This window comes from Pipistrellus kuhlii, unplaced genomic scaffold, assembly GCF_014108245.1.
Source record: "Pipistrellus kuhlii isolate mPipKuh1 unplaced genomic scaffold, mPipKuh1.p scaffold_m20_p_2, whole genome shotgun sequence".
Taxonomy (NCBI): domain Eukaryota; kingdom Metazoa; phylum Chordata; class Mammalia; order Chiroptera; family Vespertilionidae; genus Pipistrellus; species Pipistrellus kuhlii.
The window spans coordinates 19,238,127-19,262,326 of record NW_023425515.1 but is presented as its reverse complement, the minus strand read 5'-3'; the positions used below and the strand labels follow the sequence as shown (position 1 = coordinate 19,262,326).

At 41.6% G+C, this 24,200-nt stretch overlaps 1 protein-coding gene across 5 annotated transcripts in view; it reads right to left on the bottom strand.

Moving 5' to 3' along the window:
• Positions 1-24,200, bottom strand: part of SCHIP1 (schwannomin interacting protein 1) — a 116,370-nt gene that overhangs the window by 57,465 nt on the left and 34,705 nt on the right. The window contains exon 2 of one of the 5 annotated variants that reach the window (XM_036444579.2): positions 22,593-22,656. The exons of 3 other annotated variants lie outside the window; for them this stretch is intronic. In XM_036444579.2, the coding sequence (XP_036300472.1) occupies positions 22,593-22,656 (64 nt within the window). Of the gene's footprint in view, positions 1-37; positions 325-22,592; positions 22,657-24,200 lie in introns of those variants that run through there. One more of the 5 variants, XM_036444582.2, reaches the window with a different exon arrangement.

Below are 24,200 nucleotides of genomic sequence, written 5' to 3'. Positions count from 1 at the left end.
GGATGCAGGCCTCCCCTCCCAGGCTGCAAAACCTTACCTGGTACGAGCAGTTCTCCTGATGCACCATCTCAGTGCATCCTAGGGCGCAGACCCCAAGCCGGACCGACCGCTCAGCGAGGCGAGCGGGAGCGCGCAGGGCACCCGCGGCGGGGAGAGCACGCCCTGGGCAGGCAGGCAGGGCTCCCCGCAGAGGAAAATGGATGCTGCTCCCCCCCGATCAACCTGCGCAGTGGCACCGCCTGCCTGTGCGGGAGGCGCGCAGGAGCCGAGCTGAGCTGAGCGGAGCGGAGCAGAGCGGAGCTGCTCTCGCCTCTCTCCTCTCTCCGCGGAAACCGGCAGTGAGGCTCACACGCAGGGAGCCAGGACCCGGCTGGGGGAGGGGGCGCTCATCCCCGGCACAATCAGCCAATTATATGAGCGGCACAAAGAAAGGCATCGGGCCGGGGCTGGCTGCGGTGACCTTCTGGTGCCGGAGGAGAGGCAGTTAACGGGCGTGGAAACGTTCGAGTCCTCATTAAAGGGGAAAAGGCCCGCGAGGCAGCCAACGGGCGCAAACATCCAGGCTGCAGCTGAACTGGATTTTCTAACCCCCCACCCCCTACCCCCCGCCAACACCAGTATTGCCCACAGAGGCTGCTGGGATGGATGGTGCTCGCGGACAGAGAGGCCCGAGGGACCCCCGTTCAGAACTTTTAACGGGCGAAAGGGGAAAAGGACCCGCTCCGAATACTGACTGACATGGGGAGGATGTGTTCTGTGTCAAGTTGGTGAAGTGTTTGTCAACTTGATCACGAAAGGAAGGGTCTTCGTTCTTTAAAAAATATATTATTTTGTCCTGCTTTTGATAATCCACTGATTTTTGGCTCTCGCCTGCTTTTTAAGTCCAGCAGAAATCAGGTGAAATAATTATGCCTATAGTTTTGGTTTGATTTTTTTAGAGGCAGAGCTTATTAAAGTCAGGTTTAATTCATTCATTTCATGAAAATGATGCTAAATTGCAAATTTTTAAAAGGCTTTCTGTGTTTATCTATCCTATCTATCTATCTATCTATCTATCTTACCAATGCTGTGACTTGACTACGGTATGTAGACATGCCCAATCCTATCCCATATAATAAAAGGCTAATATGCAAACTGTCCCCTGGAGTTTGACCTGGGGGCAGGATGGCCAGCCAACTGCCGAAGGCCCTTACCCCTGGCCAGCCTAACAGATAGGCCTGATCAGGGCGGGCTGGCCGGCCCCCACCCTGCACGAATTCATGCACCAGGCCTCTAGTATAACACATGATCTTAGAAACCAACAACTGTGCTTGACTATAATGGAAAGATCTCTGTGCTTGCAGATGGTAAGCAAAGGAAATACAAGTTGGACCATACATGTTTCTGGGGGTCAAAGAGTTCAATTTCTGAACTGCTTCAGGGCTTTTCCAGGATTTTAGTATTTATAAAAAGGATCAACCAGGCCTGTAAATTTTTGAAGCTAGCTTAATGATGGAAGATTAAGAAAATAAACACAATAAAGTAAAAATTTTCTTACCTATGTTCCTCAGTTGCCATAGGCAATTTGTTTTGTTGTTTCCTAATAAAATGGCCCTGAGCACATAACAGTACTCAATAAAAACTTGACTGAATTTAAACCATCGATTAAAAAAATCTATAGGGATATTATATGTAATATAACTATCAATTTATCTTCCCTCAAACTCTTATTAATAACTGCAGCCTTTATTATGCTGCTGATAGAGAAAAACAAGTACTTTTTGCCCGAGGAATGAAGTCAACATGTTTGACAAGCGTTCATATCATGCTCTATCTTAAGGAGTGGTGAGAGTTTGCATTTGGAATAGTTTGTGATGTATTTTCAATTGCATAACAAACATCTCTGTTGCATGGAAAGAGAAAAACCTATTTTTAAAAATATTCATTTTTGCTCTTTGATTTAGAAATATTCATTTTCGCTCTTTGAGATTCAAACAGGAGAAAAGTTGGCTACCTCAATTCAAGGCCACTGGCACACTCATTGACACACTCACATGCATGGCTTCAGCCTTCCTGGTCAGAGGAGCGAAAAGGTGGCAGGGAGGATCCCTATGAAATGGCACAGGCTCACATTTCAGCACTGACTGGGCTCCCGGGTTAAAGGGAAGTATTCTGGAGGTGTACCCTCCGCTCCCAGCTCCTCTCCCCGGGGCACAGGAGGAAGACAGGGCAGGGAACATGTGCAGGGCGTTTTAGGCCTCCTGGTTGGCAGGTGGCACGATGAAGCAGAAGCCTGAACTAGATTACGAGTCTTCTCAGATACAGGAGGGAGGAAGAAAAGAGGACAGAAAATTTTCAGGGAAAGGAAACAATATGCAACACCCCCCCCCCCCCCCCCCCAACCTCCATGGTTCCCTCCTGAGCACTCCGTACAGGACAGAGAGGGGCAGAGACGCCCGTCTGTGTGGAGTGCCGGGTTTGTTACACAACCACCTAGATGCAGGCTCTGGAATCTCAAGTATGTGCCAGGACAAGCAGGCCCCGGCACAGGCTTCTTTTGCAAGGTAGCAACTAAGATGCAGTGGAAATCTTACGCCGAACGTAAAAGGCATAATCCCAACGTTCCAAGACACAAGAGCTTTAACTTCAAAGGCTGTTTGAGCTTTGGCTCAAGTTACTACTTTGACAGTCTGTGACCTTAAGACTGGGGAACATGCTTTCAAAAACTGTACCAGGCCACTTCCTGAACTCTGTTCTCTTCTGAAAACTGGAGGCTCTGCGATATATTACATAAGCTCCTGAAGACATTTATCATGTGTTGTTAAAAAAAAAAAAAAAAAAAAAGAACTAAACCTGATCCCACTGTTCACAGTTGCTGTTCCATAAATAGTGGAAGTGACTCAGAGGTGGCTCTGGGCAGAACAGATTTCTGACAACTGTATCCCAAATCCTGTCAAAAAAAAAAATAAAAATCTTCTCAAGTGGCATAAACAAGTTGAAGGAAAAAAAAGAAATATATTAAGCAAGTTTCCCTTTGTAGTTATTCACTGGAAAGGACTTTATGTTACCATTTAAAGTATGATTTGCTTGTACAAAAAAACTTTAAACAGAAACCAGCTGTTCCAAGAACATTTAAGCTAGAATAATTTATCGAGCTCCAGTAATGTTTGTTATTTTTGAACTAAAAATATTGGTGAACTGTTTAAGTATGGGTTAGATAACATAGAGATTCAGTTTTTCCCCCCCAAGTCCTCACAACTTCCCGTCCCATAAGAATTATTGGGTTTCAAATTCAGGTAGGACCTCAAGAGATATACTGTCACTTTCTAAGTAGGCCTAAGAAAGTTGTTCAAGAATATAAATCCTTCTTCAGCAATAAAACGGCATCAAAGTAAGCTGGGGAGGGATGCAGATATTCTGGTTTATACCTTATGAGTGTGTTCCTATGAAACAATGCTAAATGAGGACCCAGGAGCCCTGGCTAGGTGGCTCAGCTGGTTAGAGTGTTGTCCCACTATACTAAGGTTGCAGGTTTGATCCCTGGTCAGGGCACATATAAGAATTATTCATTGAATGCATAAATAAGTGGAATAACAAATTAATGTTTCCCTCCCTCTTCCCGCCTCTCTCTCCCTAAAATCAAAAAAAATTTTTTTTTAAAAGGACCCAGCAGAGTAGATTTGGAGAAATGAACCCCCTTAGACTGAGCCAATGTAGTCTAGCCTTGAAATAAAAATTTATCATCAAGTAAAAGTAAGGTTGCAGTGTAGTATACTTAAATCTCAACTCAAGGCATGCTTTAAAAGAGGGGAAAATACTATTATTCCTATTCTGCCACCAAGCAAATTATTGTGTAATTAAATCCAGAAAGTATTTTTTAATCACAGCAATTAATAGCAACAGAATAAGGGTGTTTTTTGGGGGGTGTGGGGGGACAGTAAATATAGTGATAAAAAGTCAAACCCTTAGGTCATCTGAACCTACAGTTTCAAAAGTGAATTATTGGGGTTGTGAACTAACCTGGAAGGGACACGGGGAACTTTCTGGCAGTGATAAAGACTTGGCTTACCCAGGAATCCTATCTAACAAAAGAGTAATATGCAGATTGACCATCACTCCAACACACAATATGGCTGCCCCCATGTGGTCAAAGGTCCTGCCCCCATGTAGATACAAGATGGCCACCACAAGATGGCCAGCAGGGGAGGGCAGTTGGGAGGCACCAGGCCTGCAAGGGAGGGCAGTTGGAGGCGATCAACCCTGCAGGGGAGGGCAGTTAGGGGTGACCAGGCTGACAGAGGAGGGAAGTTGGGGGCAAACAGGCTGGCAGGGGAGCAGTTAGGCATCAATCAGACTGGCAGCAGAGAGGTTAGGGGGTGATCAGGCTGGCAGGCAGAAGTGGTTAGGGGCAATCAGAAAGGCAGGCAGATGAGCAGTTGGAGCCAGCAGTCCTGGATTGTGAGAAGGATCCCAGATAGGAGAGGGTGCAGGCTGGGCTGATGGACACCTCCCCACCCCTGTGCATGAATTTTGTGTACTTGGCCTCTAGTGAATTTGTCAAAAACATACTGACTAGAATACTAGATTTAAGATTTATGCATTCCATTGTACATAAAACGTATGTTAAATAATAAAAAGGTCCTGTTAACAAATTTGAACTCTAGTAAATGATATGCAGATTGAAGTATGTAGGTGGAGACTTACTGATGTCTGTAACTTACTTTGAAACTAATCAAATAAGTGAGATGAATTGGTGGATGGAGGGATGGGTTGGATGGAAAGCTGTGACAAAGCAAGTTTAGTAAAACATGAATTCTTCAGTATGAATGATGCATAAATGGGTATTCACCTATAAAATTTTCAGTTTGAAAATATTATTAAAGAAATGTTGGGGGAAAAATAAGTTATTGCAGGCTATGGAAGAGGAAAAAGGAAGACATTGTTCTCAGTATTAACCTTTTAAACTTTCCTTAACAATTTTGGAACGGCGGGAAGAAATTTTATATAGCTTTAAGTTTTGCTTCTTTACAGGGCAATGGAAGAAAAGGAATTGTAGGGGAAATTAATCCTGTTCACTTGGAGTGACCCACCCAAAGAAGAACTCATTTGACATCACCTGAGACAATAAACCTGCGCAAATGGCTTTGCAGTTTACAAAGTGCTTTTCCCAATGCCTCCCTTGATTCATACAACCCTGTAGTTGAAACAAATTCCTATTACGTGCCACGTGAAGAAGTGTTTCTGCCCTCAAAGACTTCAGTAAGAGAAATAAGGCAATACATAAGTAGCTGTATATAATGATGAGTGAATGAATTAAGTGCCTCCAAAGAGATTTTGTTGTTTACTCACCAGGAATTCAGAAGAGGAAGAAAAATCTTAGCTTGGGCAAACCAGGACTCAGCAATAATCTTGTTCCTTTGATTGTTCACTTCTTAAATGTCTATTTCTAGATTAATGTCAGTTTCCTCAGAACTTGGCTTGTGGTTGGTTATTCAGTGTTCTTATCCTCAGAATCTATAATAGTACCTGGCATATAATAGGTTCTTGATAAAAAAATTTTTGAATGAATGATTATGACCTTCTGAAAGTTACATTACTCTTAGCCTCCGTTTCTTCATTTCTAAACTAAGAATGTTATAACAAGATACAACTTTCTCAAACCTCAACTCCGGTTCCTAACCATATCACCAACAGGGAAGGTGGCTGCAGTGGAAAGGTTGGGCATACAAATACTGCATAACCCAAGATCCGGGTAGTGTGGTCCTCCCACACTCCTGCACCATATCCTTGGTGTGACTCTGGTGAGGGAGAAGTTAGGGGAAAATTCCCCAACAAGTGGAATAAAGAAGTAGGAGTCCACATCACAGGACTCTACGGCACTAGGTCCTCTCACCTGAGCCCCCACCCCCACGCATGATCAGAGGGAAACAGGTTATGGCAGGAGACCCCTGCAGTGGTCACAGAAAGTCACAACAACAAGGACTGGCTAAAACCAGATCATTTCAAGATGGAGGAAAAACTGACCATAGAGCATCTCCAAAGCTCATCATACCATTATTATAATGAAAACTGACATAAGTAGGGAGTCCAGGGGGGCTAATACTATGATACTTCCAGAATGGATCATGTTAGGAATAAAGTCCCCTCTCAACCAGAAGGTACAGTCAGAATTTGGCACCACGAAGCTTAGAAACACCCACTCTCAGAAACACATAAAATCCCAATTTTGGAATGGCGGGAAGAAATTTTATATAGCTTTAAATAAAAGAACTACTGACCACAGTGTGCAGCCCTCTCACACTGGCCTGAGTCCACTTGGACATGTACTTTCACTTCTTTCCAGGGGCACGTGTGTCCTGGCCTCTTTTTCTCTACCTGAATAAAACTTGCTTTCATTCTCACTTTGACTCACACGAGTCAAGAATCTGGAGGTTGGATTGACATGTGAAAGGTCTGGACCGTGCTGGGGCAGGGCCATCCCTGGGCATGGAACTGGCCCAGTGACACTGGGACCAACTCCAACTCTTGGACACTAGCTGGGTGTCCTACAATTCAACTCAGTTCTGACACTATCTACTTGGTTAAGGATTTAGTCCAATGACTGTCCTTCCTCCCCACTTCAGATGCCAATTGCAAGTCCGGGTTGTCACCTGTGCTTCTTCAACTCAGGAAAATATGTAATAGGGTAAGGTATGGGGGAAAGAGCATACCTTTCTCTCTCAGCATGCCACCCTTCCCAAATCTCCACATGTTCACCCACCCAGATGCTCTCTGAACCCCATCGTTTATGAAGACTTCATTTTATAGGCACTATTGATTAAATCACTGGCCATTGGTGATAGATGTCATCTCCAGGCCCTCTCTCCTCCCCAGGGGCCAGGAGTGAGGGGGAGTGAGGTGGGGAATGAAAGTTTCCATCCTCTGATCATGTGATTGGCAGCCCTTGGCAATCAGTCCCCAAACTGTGGTGCCTTCTAAAGGTCATCTCATCAACATAACAAGAGATACCCTCACTTAGGAAATTCCAAAGGTTTTAGGAGCTCAGTGCCAGAATGGGGATGAAGAGCAAATCAGAATATCATGCTTAAGTATATCAGCTCATTCCACCTGGAGCCCTTGCTTCTTGATATGCTTAATGAACTATGATTTAATCTGGTCTGAGACTTTTGGGAGAGTGCCTGGTAGTGAACTTGGAAGGTACTATTGTGGAGACAGAAGGAAATGATAGACAGGGACTGGGACCTTGGGGGGAGGGACAAGGAAGGAGAGAATAAAACAGGGAACCCAACTAGGCGGAGTTACTAAGGTACTACAACTGGGCATGGAAGGAAAGGGTGAACATTGGAGACATGAATTTTAAAATATATGAATGTTGCTAAGACAGGTAGCTTGCAGATAACCAATTACAAGATAGTAGGTTTATTGTATAAACCAATCCCAAGGGTGTTGCTAAGGCAAAATTTTTTGGAAGGACCAATCAGGGATTAACAAGAAACTATATATATATATATATATATATATATATATATATATATATATATATATATATATATATATATATATATTGTGTGTGTGTGTGTGTGTGTGTGTGTGTGTGTGTATATATATATATATATATATATATATATATATATATGTATATATGCTTGTTAGTCCCTGATTATATATAACCAGTGTGCTTCTTCTTCCCTCTCTCCCCTCAGTGCACTGGGTGCCTGTGTGCTCCTATGGCAGGAGATAAGCTCCCCTGCATCCATGTGGCTTAAAACCATGATCTTGAACTCAACACCCTACATTTTGGTTTTATTATTGCATCAAGGTCACTTCCCATAGAAAATGATGCTTGGTGTCAGGATATTCCCACAACTTCTCCCCACATACTCTGAGCCCCAAAAATGGGGAGAGCAGTTGGGGGGGAACCAGGCCTGCAAGGGAGGACAGTTGGGGGAACCAGGCCTGCAGGGGAGGGCAGTTAGAGGTGACTGGGCTGAGAAGGGAGGGCAGATAAGGGTGACTGGGCCAGCAGGGGAGGGCAGTTAGAGGCGATCAGGCTGGCAGGGGAATGATTAGGGGGTGATCAGGCTGGCAGGCAGAAGCGGTTAGGGGCAATCAAGCAGGTAGGCAGGCAAGTGGTTGGTAATGTGCAGTCCTGGATTGTGAGTGAGAGGGATGTCCCACTGCCCGTTTAGGCCTGATCCCACTGAAATCGGGCCTAAACGGACAGTTGCGCATCCTTTGAGGAGTCCCAGATTGAAGAGGGTGCAGGCTGGGCTGAGGGAAATCCTTTCTCCCCCTCACTGTGCATGAATTTCATGCACCAGGCCTCTAATTGTAAATAAGAATCTTACCTGAGATTCTTGTAAACTATGTAAATTGACTATTCTAACCCTGGCTACATTTATGTTTATTAATTCAGATATTAAAAAATAGTTTCCTGAGCAAATTATTAGTGTGAATCAATGGTTATCACTCATGTACACATGCATATAAGCACAACCAATGGACACAAGACACTGTGGGGGGAGGGGATGAGGGCATGTGGGGTAGGGGAGGCCAGGGGAAGGTCAATGGGGAAAAAAAGGAGATATATGTACTTTAAACAATAAAAAATGGTTATCACTTTTATTTTTCTTTAAGTATTAGAATCTGCTTTAAACATGAAAACCAAATATGCAAGACAATCAAAAATATTTTTAATGAAGGTAAAATTATTGTTAGTTCAATTTTCTATTATTTACTTATTACATATCCTTCAATGAGAACATCAGGCTGTTTGGTTAAACACAAACAGTTAAAAATAGAACTCAAAGAAGAAGTCAATTCCAGCCTTATCCAATTGTATTTTTACCTTTATTTCTTTATTTTATTTGTGCCACATCAAGAGAATTCTGTTTTACACAGGTAAGTAGTTTGGAAATGGTAACATCCTTTTTAATAGCTCATGCGGCAGTCTCTGGATATTCTTCATTAAGTATACCCAGAAACTTGAAAACAAAGTAATAAGACATTTATTTCAAAACTGACATACTAGTATTACTAATCAGCTGCTCACATTTCTTATTGTCAACAAGATAGGACAGAGCAGCCCAACCCATAATGGGTCATCAACCTAGGACCAGACTTTCTCATTTGATAAGTTGGGCATGTATTAGTCATTGCACAATCCACCTATTTGGCTGGATGAGAGAATTTGCCAAACAGATGTGCGCTACCCTCACCTGGCATGGTGCCAAGCTGGGGCCAAGAGGACCACTCAGGTTATTTTTCCTGCTTGGACACGCAAGAGTTTTCAGCAAGAGCAGTAGAGAGCTCTCATGGTCCACGATACATTTACAAGGTCACTTTTGAGGATTGTAATTAACTTATTAACCTGGCAAATTCATAGGCTGAGATCAAGTTGGGTAGGGGGGGGGGGTGTTTGAAGAAAAACACTCTGCCTGGCTATGAGGGTCTAAAGCACTACAAAGTGGACTGAAGTAGTATCTTCTTACCACAGCTTGACAGGACAATATTTCTCCAAAAGCCCAGGCAATCTCAATTATATCTATGTTCTCAATGGTTTTCACGTCTCAGAACTTCTGATTTCCAATTTGATTTTGGGAGGTGGAGGTTGGAGCCAAGATGATTAGCAGCTCGCAGATTAGGTGAAAATGAGCCTCAAAAAATACCGCCCGCAACCCTGGGTTTCTACAGACACAGTTTGAAACCTGATGTGTCAGGCAGTGCTATAGCGGGCAGCCTCCCTCTCCCTCTAGAATAATGAGGTGGTTTATATTTCAATAGAATCTGCCAAAGTGCTTGTTTATTGGACACCGTCCTAGTCCTCTCCCCATAGTATTTTCTGGCCAATGCTGACTGAGATGTGCACGCTGTAGAAAAATACTAACTGACTCAAAGATAAATTTGGCTGATGTCTACATGGTTTCATCCCAAATATATGTCAATGTTTAAAGATCATCTCTTTTACTTTCCATTTAGTCTCTGACTTTGGAGTCAGAGGAAGAAATGGTAGAAAAAGTGAGGGTAGTATACCTTGCCAGGGTGAACACAAGCCTTTCCAAATAAAAATAGGTTGATCTGTTAAAAGAGGCGAAGCTAGAACTAGCACAGAATGGGGAGAGAGAGAGAGAGAGAGAGAGAGAGAGAGAGAGAGAGAGAGAGAGAGAGAGAGAGAGAGAGAGAGGCATACCTTCCCTTCATCCCTCCAGGCTTTTTAGAAGCCCGGGTAGCCTTACCTATAATATAAGGGCATTTAGTTCAAGCAATATTTGGAATCTCTGATGACAAGAAAAAAATATGTTCTGGTGGCTTATTTAAAACCAGATCAATAGAGAATTAGGAGAGGGAACTGACCCTCATCTTGAAGGAAGGTGACCTCTAGTGGACAACTGTGGTTTTCAACCAGTTTAGACTACACAGGACAATGATATTTTAATATCAGTTATAAATATAAATATGTCTTAAGTTACATTTTAAAAAGAGTATAAAGGTTCCACCAATGCTAACACATCCACAGTTACAAATCCAGGCCATCTTTGATGGTTCTGGAATTGGTACAGCCGTGGGCCAGGAGTCCCAGACCCGGATTCTGGGCTCAACTATGCCTCTTACTAGATGCACGGGGGCAACTTCCTATCTCACAGCCTCTACCTCCTAATCTAAAAAATGGGCTGACTCATAAACAGCCATCTTCTTGTGCTTCCCTACCCCCTTTTTTCATGCTGTTGTATTTTTTTAAAGTTTAAATCAGGCTTATTTTATATAAACTTTCTAAATAAACACCAACAGCCAAAACAAAACAAAACAAAACAAATACATACTCCCACTGAGTGAGTGAGCAAAAAACTGTTAGATTTCAATTTAAGGTGTTTCTGATATACGCATAATGAATGTAAAGGTACTGATTTCTTTTGTTTTTCTTTTTATATTGACTGTGGAAAAACATATTTCCAAAACTAAACCCCCTGGGCCACCAGTTTATTATAAAATTTAATTTTATTATAAAAGAGCTACTAGTTTTGACAGATTTATTTCACAGAATAAAACAAAAATAATAAGAAAAGAAGGGATGCATAATAATTTATGTAGTCTTTTTCTTCTGAAAACTACCAGCTCATCAACTCATGTATTTCCCTAGTTCTCCACTGAACTCTGGAACAAGGCAGAATAATTTATGACTCAACTCAACATAATCTCTAAGAAACTATTAAAATTCCTTAGTGGTCCTTAAATCTTTTTTCCCCACCCTCAATATCAGAGTAGTGTTATAATGCTATTAGTTATAATGGGATTTAGTACTTAAGAGCTTTCTCAGGTATATTCTCTAACCAGCTTTTCCTGGAACGCTTTTATAATCTTTCTCATTTCAGCCTCAAAAGAGGTGCCCAAATGATTTTAGTTGCTGAAGGGTAGGAAAGCAAACACGGGCCTAATAAAAGGTTTTCTGAAGCGTAATAAAAATGCCAGCCTATCATTAAAACCTTTCCTTAACTCGCTTGATCTTAAAGCTATTGAGTTAATTTTCTCATGTTTCAAAATTAAATTCTTTCAGAATGTAAAGGCTGCACCTAGGAAGTGACTCTAATCCAAACAGGTGCCCTCATTCTCAGAGGGGAGGGTTAAAATCGGTCACGGATAATTCATGAGCAGTAAAATTAATCTGCAGGTTAATATCAGCTTTTCTAAAACTCCGTAACCAACCAGTTTTCCTTGGTGAAGGGCAAAGGCGGCCTCCTTCAGACACAAGCTGGGCCAACAAAGTGCACATTTATTCTGAGTGCTCAGACTTTGTCATCATGTATTGAGAAGCCAAGGCCGAAATCAGCAGTCCTTTTGAGGTCTTGCACCTTGCAGAGCACCTGGCAACCTCAGGCCAATACCTCGCATCTCTCCTCATCGGAGATAACCCTAAGGGATCACAGCCTTGGCCTGTTTCCATTCCTGACCCTCAAAGTAAAAGAAAAAACTAGAAAAATAGCCGAGACCAGTTTGGCTCAATGGATGGAGTGTTGGCTTGGGGACTGAAGGGTCTCGGGTTCGATTCCGGTCAAGGGCATGTACCTTGGTTGTGGGCATATCCCCAGTAGGGGGTGTGCAAGAGGCAGCTGATCGATGACTCTCTCTCATCGATGTTTCTAACTCTCTATCTCTCTCCCTTCCTCTCTGTACAAAAACAATAAAATATATTAAAAAAAAACACACAAAAAACTAGAAAAATAATCAGGATCTGTTTTTGCCTCCGCGCCAATGCTTCCTCTCTTGTGCTCACGGCCTGACTCCGGGCCTGACTGGGAGGAATGGTAGCCAGCGGAAAGGGCACATATCTGCTCTGCAGACAGCGGGGGAAACCTACAGTGATGGTTAAACTACCTGTGTTCTGTTTTGAGGTTTTTTTAAATCAAATTTCCAAAGGACAGAAGTGATTATTTCAGCAGAGCTGTCACTGCAGCTGAGGCAATCAGGCCGCTGACCCTCACTTTGGATGGCATAAATTTATAAAACATCATTCAAAACGAATTTTAGACTCATTCACTCACCCAGCTGCCCCTGACTTGAGAGTTTGGGTAGTTGCATGCTTCTTGATTTATTTCCCAAACTGTTGCAAAAAATATATATATAAATAAATAAAAAATGAAGCGTTTGCAGCCTTAGTTATTCTTTGTGAATGAAAAATATGTCTGCAGAAATCATAAATCAGATTATGTCAGATCTTGGTTTAAAACTCCTTGCTGGTTTCCCACATTTAGGATAAAATCCTAAATCCCCACGGGCCCTGCTCCACCCTTCAGGCTTCTTTTGCTCCTTGCAGATTCTTGCTCACTTAGCTCTGGGTGCACTGGCTGCCGATCAGATTCCTAGAAAGGCCAGCACTGCCCCTCGGGGCCTTCACAGGAGCTGTTTCTCAATCTGAACATCCCTCCCTGTCCCGCCCAGTAAATTATCTTCCTTACAGTCAGAGGCCTTTTCTTAGCCCACAGTCTAAATATCCTGCCTCAAACCCACTTAGCACTCACAGTGTCTTCTTTCTCAGCACAGTTTGTAACTACCTCTTAATTGTGATTTTTTAATATTGATTTTAGAGAGAAAGGAAACAGGAAGGAGAGAGATGGAAGGAGGGAAGGGGAGAGAAAGAGAGGTGAAAAACACTGATTGGCTTCCTCCTTGTATGTCCCCCACCAGGCGTAGAGCCCCCAACCTGGGCATGTGCCCTGATCAGGAACCAAACTGGCAGCCTTTAGTTCATGGGACACTCAACTGAGTCGTCGCTCTGGCCAAGCCAATTAAGCAGCAGTTTGTTCCATGAGACTGTCCACTCCATAAGAGAGCAAGGGCCATATCTGACAGGTCTACCATTGTATGTCCAACATCTAGCTTGGTGCTGAGCGCAGAGTAGGCATCCAGTAAATATTTGAATAAATGAATGGAATCATGAAGTTTTCTAACATCAGGGCCTTGGGGTTTAGGGCAGGAGGGTGCCCCCAACCAGCTGTTGTTAGTTCAATTCACCACTGCGGCCAAACCGGCCAAAGGAAACATCCTCATCTTACACAGCAGAGAAGCCTCACCTGCACCACTGGGAGGCTGAAAGCCAGCTCTCCAGCCAGGCAGCGAGGCCGCGGGCTTCATTTCCCTCCTCGCAGTGAACTCCTGTTGGCAGGCTCAGAGGGGCCCCTGTCTTTGCAGGCTGCCCCCGGGGCGTGACCAGCTGTGCCAGCGGACAGGAGGGCAAAGCACTCATTTGCAGCTCCCCATGGAACCTTCGCACCTGCTAAACTGCGTCCACTAGACCACTGCCCCCAACTGCATACACAATTGATTAAAAAGAAAAACACAGCCCAGTATTTGTTTCCTCTTCTCAACTTACTACCGTGGAAGATAGACTGTTGGCCCAGAGGATAGCCTGGCAAAGAGACAATAAGTTGACATTGCCAACTTGTGCACTCCAAAAAAGAGGATATTGATAAGTACACTAAGTCAGAATTCTTATATTTAAGGGATGATCAAGTGCTCCAACTTATGTTCTCATCAAAAGGAGAGGATGCAAAATAACTGGTAGAAAGGTAAGTGGGGTTTGAGACATGCTTTTATTTTTATTTTTTAAAAATATATTTTATTGATTTTTTTTTACAGAGAGGAAGGCAGAGGGAGAGGGATAGAGAGTTAGAAACATTGATCAGCTGCCTCCTGCACACTCTCCACTGGGGATGTGCCCGAAACCACTGGACTGTAATCAAACTTGGGACCCTTCAGTCCACAGGTCGACGCTCTATCCACTGGGCCAAACCAGTTAGGGTGAGACACGCTTTTAAATTTGCCTGCCTACCATGGAGGTTTAGGCGAGGGGGGGAAAAAAAAGTCAAAAAAGAAAACATTAGCATGTTTGCTCTCTTAGACACAGGAAATCAAGCAAATGAAAATGACAGCTACAAGCAACCACAATTTAGGCTGTGGCTTTCCAGAAAGTATTCTCATGTTTGAGGAAGAAATGCTGGATGTGACTTGAGTCTCTAATCCAAGTGCTCCTCTCTGTAGAAACTATTTGCTGTTCTATAATTTGGCATCCTCACTGATTCTATTTCCACAGTAAGAGAATTATTGAAGTTTCCGTTCTCACGCACCCTGTTTCGATGATAAATTAATTAATCCTGAATCTGGGTCAAGAGCACAGGGTAGAGGGCTGGCACTGCTGAATCCAGAAAGCCCACGAGGATGCCTCATTTAGCGTCAGCCATGTAGTTCGGGATTGATGGCTAAATCTGTGCAGGGACTTTGCTTTTCCTACACGATGGGTTGAATGAGGCAGGTATGCCATCTACCCCCAGATGGATGACGATTCAGTGTGGAATGCATCTCTGCCCTGTCCTGCCCCTGTGATCTCTTCTACCCCATGGCTACTGCTCTTGGGTGTACGCACTGCAGGAAGTGGATGGCTCCTGCAAAGACAACACGAGGGTTCCTACAAGCAGGTAGGGAATGCTCTAGAGTAGGGGTGTCGAACTCAATCAGAGAAGGGGCCAAAATCTAAGATCCAGCCTAAATCGTGGGCCGAATGGTTTACTGAACAGTCATAAACTGTCATTGTGATGGAAACGCAGCGGAGTGCAGTGATGACAGCGAGGTGCGGGCCACATTGCAAGGCCTGGCGGGATGGATTTGGCCCGCGGGCCTTGTGTTTGACACATGTGCTCTAGAGGAAGGAGTCAATGCTCTCTTTGGCATGGCTGACGTCATGCTTCATTTGCAGTTAAGAATAACATTCAGCACTAGCCAGTGTGACCCAGTAGTTGGAATGTCAGCCTATGCACTGAAGGGTCTCAGATTTGATTCCTGGTCAAGGGCATGTATCTGCTTTGAACATTTTATCACTGGCATGGTTGGAGCACATGCAGTGGGAGGCAAGCAATTGATGAGCTCTCTCACATTGATTTTTCTCTCCCTGCTTTTTCCCCCTCCTTCCTTTCTCTCCCTTCCACTCTAAAAATCAATGGGAAAAAAGTATCATTGGGTGAGGATTAACAAAAAAACCAAAACAAAACAAACAAAAAACTAAAAAATGGATTGCAGACTTAAATATAATACTCGAAATCATAAAACTCCTATAAGAAAACATAGGCAGTAAAATCTCTGACATTTACCTTTGCAATATTTTTTTCTGTCATATCTCCTTGAGTAAGGAAAAACAAGAAAATAAATAAATAAAGGGAACTACATCAAACTAAAATGTTTTTGCACAGCAAATAAAACCCCCAACAAAACAAAAAGACAATATACTGAAGGGAAGAAGATATTCTCCAATGATACATCCAATAAGAGGTAAATATCCAATTTTTAAAAATTAAATTTATTTAGATGATATTGGTTAATAAGAGATATAGGTTTTAAGATTATATACACTTGTATGATAGATGATCTGAATATTGTATTGTGTACCCACCACCCAAAGCCAAATCATCTTCCATCACCATATATTTGGCCTCCTTTACCCCCACTCCCCTAATATCTAAATTTTATAAACAACTCAAAATGAAAAAAAAAAAAACCTCACAAAAAACCCACAATGCAATTAAAAAATGAGAAGAGGATCTGAATAGACATTTTTCCAAAGAGGACATACAGATGGCCAACGGACATATGAAAAGATGCTCAACATGAATAATCATCAGAGAAATGCAAATCAAAACCATAAGGAGATATCACTTCACACCTGTCAAAATGACTACCAAATCAACAAACAAAAACTGTTGGTGAGGATATAGAAAAAAGAATCCTTGTGCACTGTTGGTGAGAATGCAGATTGGTATAGCCACTATGGAAATTAGTATGAAAGTTCTTCAAAAAATTGAAAATGGAACTGCCTTGTGATCCAGTGATTCACATTTGGCTATACATCCAAAGAAATCCAAAACATTAATTAGAAAGAATGTATGCATCCCTATGTTCATTGCAGTGTTATTTATAATTGCCTATAAATACACAAATGGATAACAAAGCTGTAGTGTATATACATATAATGGAATATTACTCAGCCATAAAAAATAACAAAATCTTACAATTTGCAATAGCATGGATGGACCTAAAGGGTATTATGCTAAGTGAAAAAAAGTCAGAAAAAGACAAATGACATATGATTTCACTTATATGTGGAATCTAAAGAACAAAATGAATGAACAAACAACATAGAAAGGGACTCATAGATACAGAAAATTGAGGGTAGCCAGACAAGAGATGGGTGAAGGGTTGGGTGAAAAAGGTGAGAAGAAGTACAAATTGGTAGTTACAAAATAGTCACAGGGATGTGAAGTACAGCGGAGGAAATATAGTCCATAATATTATATTCATAGAGGCCCAATACACAAAATTAGTGCAAGGGGCTCAGCCCTCGAAGCCGCTATGGCTTGCTTCGGCCCTCACAACCTTCGCTTCATCTGAAAGGTTGTTCATCTGCCTGGTCTAATTAGCATATTATGCTTTTATTATTATAGATTATTATAGATAGGTGGGTACTGAAACACCCTTTGTAAATTACTGTAAATGATTATCTAATTGCTGTGCTATATTCCTGAAACTAATAAAAATAATTTCAACTATAATTGAAAAATAAACTAAAAAGAATTACTACATATATACTTCTTGTTTACTGCTTACCTTCCAGTATCATATCAGCTTTAGGATGTCAGAGGCTGTGTTTTGTTTTCAGCTGCCTCATGCATCTACCAAACTAAGACACAGCAATCACCTCAATAAACATTTCTTGAACAAATGATCAGAGATGCATATTTTCCTTCTTTTCTTACTTTTTCAGTTACTTTGCTCTAATAATTACCTCTACCTCTTTATGGTAAAATTTATTTAATTTCAGACAGAAAGAAAGCTAACGGTTTTTAAATATTCTATACTGATAAACTCATTTGAAAATTTATACATATATTTCTTTAAAAATAACTTATCTGTAATTATAATTTTTAGGAATTTTAATCATTCCTCTCACAGGAAAAAAAAATCATAATTTCAAGTATTTACTATTGGTGTCTGATTTATCTTTAAGAGGCAGAAGTTCCTAATATCTATTCTGATTAAGGTAGGTGTAGGGGGAAAGGTAAAAACACCATGATTCTAAAACTGACTCATTATTCTGAGGAAATCACTTTAAATTATAGAATTAACCTCAGGGTTGCCCACCTTGAATCTGGTCAGAGAGCTGGAAGTGGCCGCCAGCAGAGGTCTCCAGTTTGCTAGGTGTTCAACATTGGTTACAACCTTCATTCAAACCTGGAAATAACTGACCAATCTCTGGACCAGACCACCTGGCCCAGGGAGAGATGGCTCCCAGGACCTGATCGCCTGAGTGTTGGTCCTGAGGTTAGGGCTACTAGGTGGTCGCTAAGCCCCACTCAGGGGCCCTGGCTTCACCTAGGAGACAGAAAGAGAAAAGCATGTGGGGAGAGATCTATGGGGGTGACCCAGAGACCACCTCAGCCTCCTGGTAGCCTCCTTTACGCCACTGGCATACAAGACAAAGAGCAGGAGGCAGATTCTAGATAGACTGATCACCTGGTCCAAAATCAGGGCTTAATCAAGAAGGCAAAGTATATTATCTCTACAGTCTAGTCCCTGTAAATTCTTTGGAAAAGTAAAGATTTCTCTGTAATACCGTGTTTCCCCGAAAATGAGACATCCTCTGAAAATAAGACCTAATTACAGGTTTCCTTCTGAGTGAAATATAAGGCATCCCCCCGAAAATAAGGCCCCCCCAGGCTAAACATGAGAGATTTGGTTCACTGATTCTGAAAGAAATAGAGTCACAAGAAATTCACCAGGAAATTCAGGAATTGGATTGTTATGATGATGTTCCAGAATATGCTGACATTATTGTCATTGAATAAATGAGTAAATTCTTGATACTGTAGGATTCACAGTTTGTCTGGTTTGTGTTGACAACTACCGTACTACCGTACCGTATACAGGTAATAAATTTCCTTTATTTTCATTTAACAATAAATGTGTACTGTATTCTTCTTCATGGAAAAATAAGACATGCCCTGAAAATAAGACCTAGCGCATTTTTGGGAGCAAAAATTAATATAAGACACTGTCTTATTTTTGGGGAAACAGGGTAGTAACAATACTAATACCGTGACAAAGGACCGTGAGGACTTTAACTGGAAGGTGAGAGGTCACACTCAATGCCTCCTCTGTTGTCACAGAAAAGCTTTCGTTGAAAAGATGTATTAATCCAGCTGGCACTTCACCATAGGGTCACATGGGTTAACTTAAATCTGATCTAATCAGTAGTAAGAAGGTTCTTTTTACTAGTATAGTAATCCATGAAGAAAATAAGCCAAATTGTAGGCAGTTAAAAAAGCCAGGCAAAGAGGTACAGGTATGGCAAACACACAGAATGGCCACACAAAAGTGGGAAAATTACTTTACACCCAGCTAAGCACTTCTTAGTGTGATTTTCTTCCCCTAGGATTTGGACGCCGTCCGTGTCCACGCTGCTTTGTCTGACCCTGCAGGTTATTAGAATCTGCTCGGTGCTGCTCTCACTGATGATACCCCGTGGTTTCTTTTCCCCTTTCAGACCTCACCAGCCATGCATGGCAATCATTCTTAATCTGGAAAAAAAAAGAAAAAAAAATTCTTTACCTGAGCATGAGTTATATTTTTCATGTGCTTGGGCTGTTGTTAGCCTAGTTTTATTCATCATAGGTATTCTTCTTTTTTAAAATTATTTTTACCCTCCCCTGAGGATATGTTTATTGATTTGAGAGAGAGAGGAACGGGGAGAGAATGAGAGAGAGAAACATTGATCAGTTGCCTCTCATATGCACCCAAATCAGGGATTGAACCTAAAACCTAGGTATGTGCCCTGACTGGGAATTGAACCCAACACCAGTCCAATGGAGAGTGCAGGCATGTTTCCCCCAAATCTAAAGGCTTGAGAGAGTTTCCTTCTTTATATGACACATGTCATGATGGGGAGGTATCTTTGAAGTGAATTATACCTTACCAAATTTAAGTAAGCAAGACCACGTTGAACATGAGGACCAGAGTCTTCGGGAAGTCAACATATTTCTGAGAGATTTTCAACTTAGTTCAAGGTCAAGACAGGGTGGGCCACACTGATCAACAGAACCCCGTTCATCATTTATTAACTGCCTACTAGATAATATGACTTCAGCGGGACACAAGCCTATTAGATGATCCCTGGAAGGTGTCGGGAACGAGGAAAGGTCTTCCTGATGAGGTAAGGTAAGATGATTTTGATTACATCCCTCTCTTTTAGGTCAAAGCATAGCAGTGTATTAAAGACTGAGAAATCCTATTGTAAAGACATCCATTTAACCGAGTTTAGCCCCATATTATCCAGAGTTATTGTATTTTGGTGATGGAATCCTCCTACTACATGACATCAATGAAATGCCACTGAAATTAGGAACATTTTAGTACTCAAGATATATTCTCTTTCTACATGAGGACTAGAAGCTCTAAAATCATGCAGGCAGCAGGGAGAGGGAAATCTTAAATCCAGATCTTTCCTTTTCAGCTTTGGGACCAATTCACAGGATCACTGATGGACGGGTCAGAGTATGTCAAAGGTCAGGCCTGACATATCTGACACACTCATGTCACAGGGCATGTCAGGCTCAGCCCCAATATTCTTGCTGGGCCACAACTACAGCATGTAGGTAGTTTCAGGCTGGGGTTCTTTCAGGCTGATAGCTCATCTTATCTTTCAGAGTACACTGCTCTCAGGCCCTTACTTCTAGGCTTTTAAAAACAACTCTACTTTGTTTATTCTATGCTACACCCCCGAGAGGAATTCTGGCCCCCAGGCCTCTGTTCATGCTGTTTCTGCTGCCTGGAAACCTTAGAGATCATTTGGTGCAGACTGGTCCCTCAGGCAGCAGTTACCAGCAGGAACTCACTGACACGTGCTCTGGGGACCCCTTTGAGGGCAGAGGGAGAAGCTGAACTCTGAAGCTGCTACAGCAAAGGCCTCACAGATGATGGAAGGGAGCTCTGGAGCTGGGCTGGTCTTTCAGGGCTGACCCCGCCTGGGAGGAAGGCGCCAGGCCAGACATTGGATACAGGCTGTGCCTAGAAGGGGGCATGACCTTGGGCCATCCCTAGAGTGGGTCTCAGATGAGAACTGTCAGCTGCCAACACTCCAGGATCTGGGGGGAATGAGTACTTTACTTCTGAAGAGGGGATGGGTGGCGTCCCAGGGTGGGGCTGCCCGGCAGTGAGTGTCCTTCCTCCACAGAGTTCAGGTCACGCTTCCTACTCCATCACTCAGGTCCATTCCCTTGTCTGCATCCTGCAGATGTCAACAGAACTTAGTGTCTGTGCAGTGGCTTTATTACACTAAACTTACTTTTAGCATGGTTCATGGGTTTTATCCCCCTGCCTTGATTGCAAAGCCCACCGAAAGTTTTATATTTCTCTTGTATCCACAGGTTGTAGGAAAGTGACCAATAATATATGAGGTGAAAAAAAAAAGGAATTTAGAGCCTGAAATCCTAATTTTAAATCCAAGAATTACCACATATAAATGGATAAAGTTATAGACATCACTTAATTTCTATAAATCTTAGTTTCATCATTTATAATGTGGGAATAAATAAAAATCCTTATTTTATCCAAGCTTCAGTGTTGCTGTGAGAACATGAAGATGGTGAACTGAAAATGCTTTGTAAACTTATAAACTATCTAAAACCAATGTTTTTCAACATTGAGTACCATTCAAGGGGAAAACTATTGGGCTGATAAATGTAAAAGTAGGTATTCGCTCTTTATGCTGATAATATTCATAAAACATAAATAGTTTTACAAATAAATATAAACAAATATGATATACAATCAACTTCAATGGAAAAAACCCAGGTTATTATAATAGATGGTGTTGGTTTGAAAGATGATTTTTGTGTGTGTGTGTGTGTGGCTTTTATACATATGGTACTAACTGTAGAGCAAAGGTTCATTTGGTTTGGATATGCCTATATTCTGTGTGCTATGCAATAAATCTGATTTTTCAACACTTGTCTCCATTTTCTCCATATGAAATTGAACACTTATACAATTGATCCTAAACTTTATATGAAAATGCAAAGGACACAGAACAGCCAAAACAACCTGGAAAAAGAACAAAGTTGAAGGCCTAACACTTCCCAAAGCGTGCTATAAAGATACATTAATCAAGAGAGTATGGTACTGGCATATGGAAAGACATATAGATAAATGGAATAGAATTGAGAATCCAGAAATAAACCCTTACATTTATAGTCCATTGATATTTTGTGACATAGGTGCCAAGGTAATTGGATGGAGGAAAGGACAGTCTTTTCTAAAAGGGTGCTAGGACAACTGGGTATCTGTAAAAAGATGAATTTATATACTTAACTCATATCATGTAAAAATGGACTCAAAATTGATCACAAACTCATGTCAGGGCTAAAACGGTAAAAATTCTAGAAGAAAATGTAGAACTTTTGCGGCCTTAGGTTAGACAGAATTATTGAACATAATATCAAAAACATGATCCAGAAAAGGAAAAAAAATTAAAAAACAGACTTCATAAAAATTAAACCTTTTACACTTTACAAATCACCAATAATAAAATGAAAGGATAAACCACAGCCTGGAAGCAAATATTATTTCTGATAATGAGTTTATATCCAGAATATATAAAGATCTCTTGTAAGACAAATCAATTTAAAAATGGACTAAATAGCCCTAGCCAGTTTCGCTCAATAGATAGAGAACCTCCACCTGCAGCCTGAAGGGTCCAGGGTTCGATTCCATTCAAGGGCACATGCTCAGGTTGTTAACTCCATCCCCAGTAGGGGGCACGCAGGAGGCAGCCAATCAATGATTTTCATCATAAAAGTTTCTACCTCTCTCTCCCTCTCCCTTCCTCTCTGAAATCAATAAAAATATGTTTTAAAAAAAATAAAAAAATAAAATGGGCTAATTAGCCCATGAAAATATGTTCAGCATCATTAATCATTAAAGAAATGCACATTAAAAGAACAATCAAATATTATTTCTACTAGAATGAGTATAATAAAAACAAAAACAAATGATTGGTGAGAATATGGGAAAACTGTTACCCTCGTGCATTGTTGATGGGAACATAAGATGGTACAGCCACTTGAAAAACAGCATGGCAGTTTCCTAAAAAAAGAAAAATTAAATCTAAATTTACCATATGATCCTGCAATTGCACTCCACAGTATCTACCCATGAGAAAGGAAAACACAGGTCTCACAAAGATGTATATGTGTTCATAGCAACCTTATTTATAATATCAAAAAGAGTGGAAATACTCCACATGTCCATCCACTGGTGAACAGAAAAACAAAATATGGATACCCATAAAATGGAATATTGTTCAGCAATAGGGATCCATGCTACAACTTGAATGAACCTAACAATAAGCCAAGTAAAGAAGCCAGGTGCTGCCGAAACCGGTTTGGCTTAGTGGTAGAGCATCGGTCTGCGGACTGAAAGGTCCCGGGCTCGATTCCTGTCAGGGGCATGTACACTGGTTGCGGGCACATCCCCGGTAGGGGGTGTGCAATAGGCAGCTGGTCGATGTTTCTTTCTCATCGACGTTTCTAGCTCTCTATCTCTCTCCCTTCCTCTCTGTAAAAAATCAATAAATATATTATATATAAAAAAAAAAAGAAGCTAGGTGCAAAAAGATTAAATATTGTATGTTCCCACGAATATGAAATGCCCAGAAAAGGCAAATTAATAGGGGCAGAAAGTAAATCATAGTTGCCTCGGGTTGGGGAGTGGCTCTGGGAATTGACTGTCAATGGGCAGGTGGGATCTTTTGAGGGTGATGAAAATTTCCTAAATGTGCACTGTGGTGATGCTTGCACAACTCTGAAAATTTACTAAAAAATCGCTGAATTGCCCACTTAAAACAGGTGAATTTTAAGAAAAGGTAAATTATATCTCAATAAAGCTATTTTAACAATTAGGGAGCTTATTGTTCCATAGAATGAGCCATCTATAGATAGCCAAGTCCAAGGCTATTATGATGCTTTCTGTAGTTATTTGGGAACCAGGCTCTTTCCATCTTCAATCAAGTGTTTTTGCCTCAAGGCTAGCAAAGGAAGAACAGAGAGGACAAAGGCATTAGCCTGCTAAGTCCCCTGCCTTTAAGGATCTTTTTGGGAAGCCCTACCTAATAACTCTCTTATAAATCATTGGCTACAACAGTGTCACATGACCACTCTTAACTTCAAGGGAGTCTGGGAAATGTAGGAATACTACTACCTTGTAGTCAAAATAACTGTCCTGTTAATAAGGAAGAAAGGAAGCCGAAACCAGTTTGGCTCAGTGGATAGAGCATCAGCCTGTGGACTGAAAGGTCCCAGGTTTGATTCTGGTCAAGGGCATATACCTTGGTTGCGGGCACATCCCCAGTAGGGGGTATGCAAGAGGCAGCTGATAGATGTTTCTCTCTCATCGATGTTTCTAACTCTCTATCCCTCTCTCTTCCTCTCTATGAAAAATCAATAAAATATATTAAAAAAAAATAAGGAAGAATGGATGAGTAGAGCAGCTAGCAATCTCTGCATTGGAGAAATATGTCTTGGTGTGTCAGTGTGAACACAAATTGAACCAGCAGAGGATTACTCAGTTATCTAGTGACAATCCAGAGGATCCAGAGTACACTTACTATTCATGGTTTCTTATCGAAACGA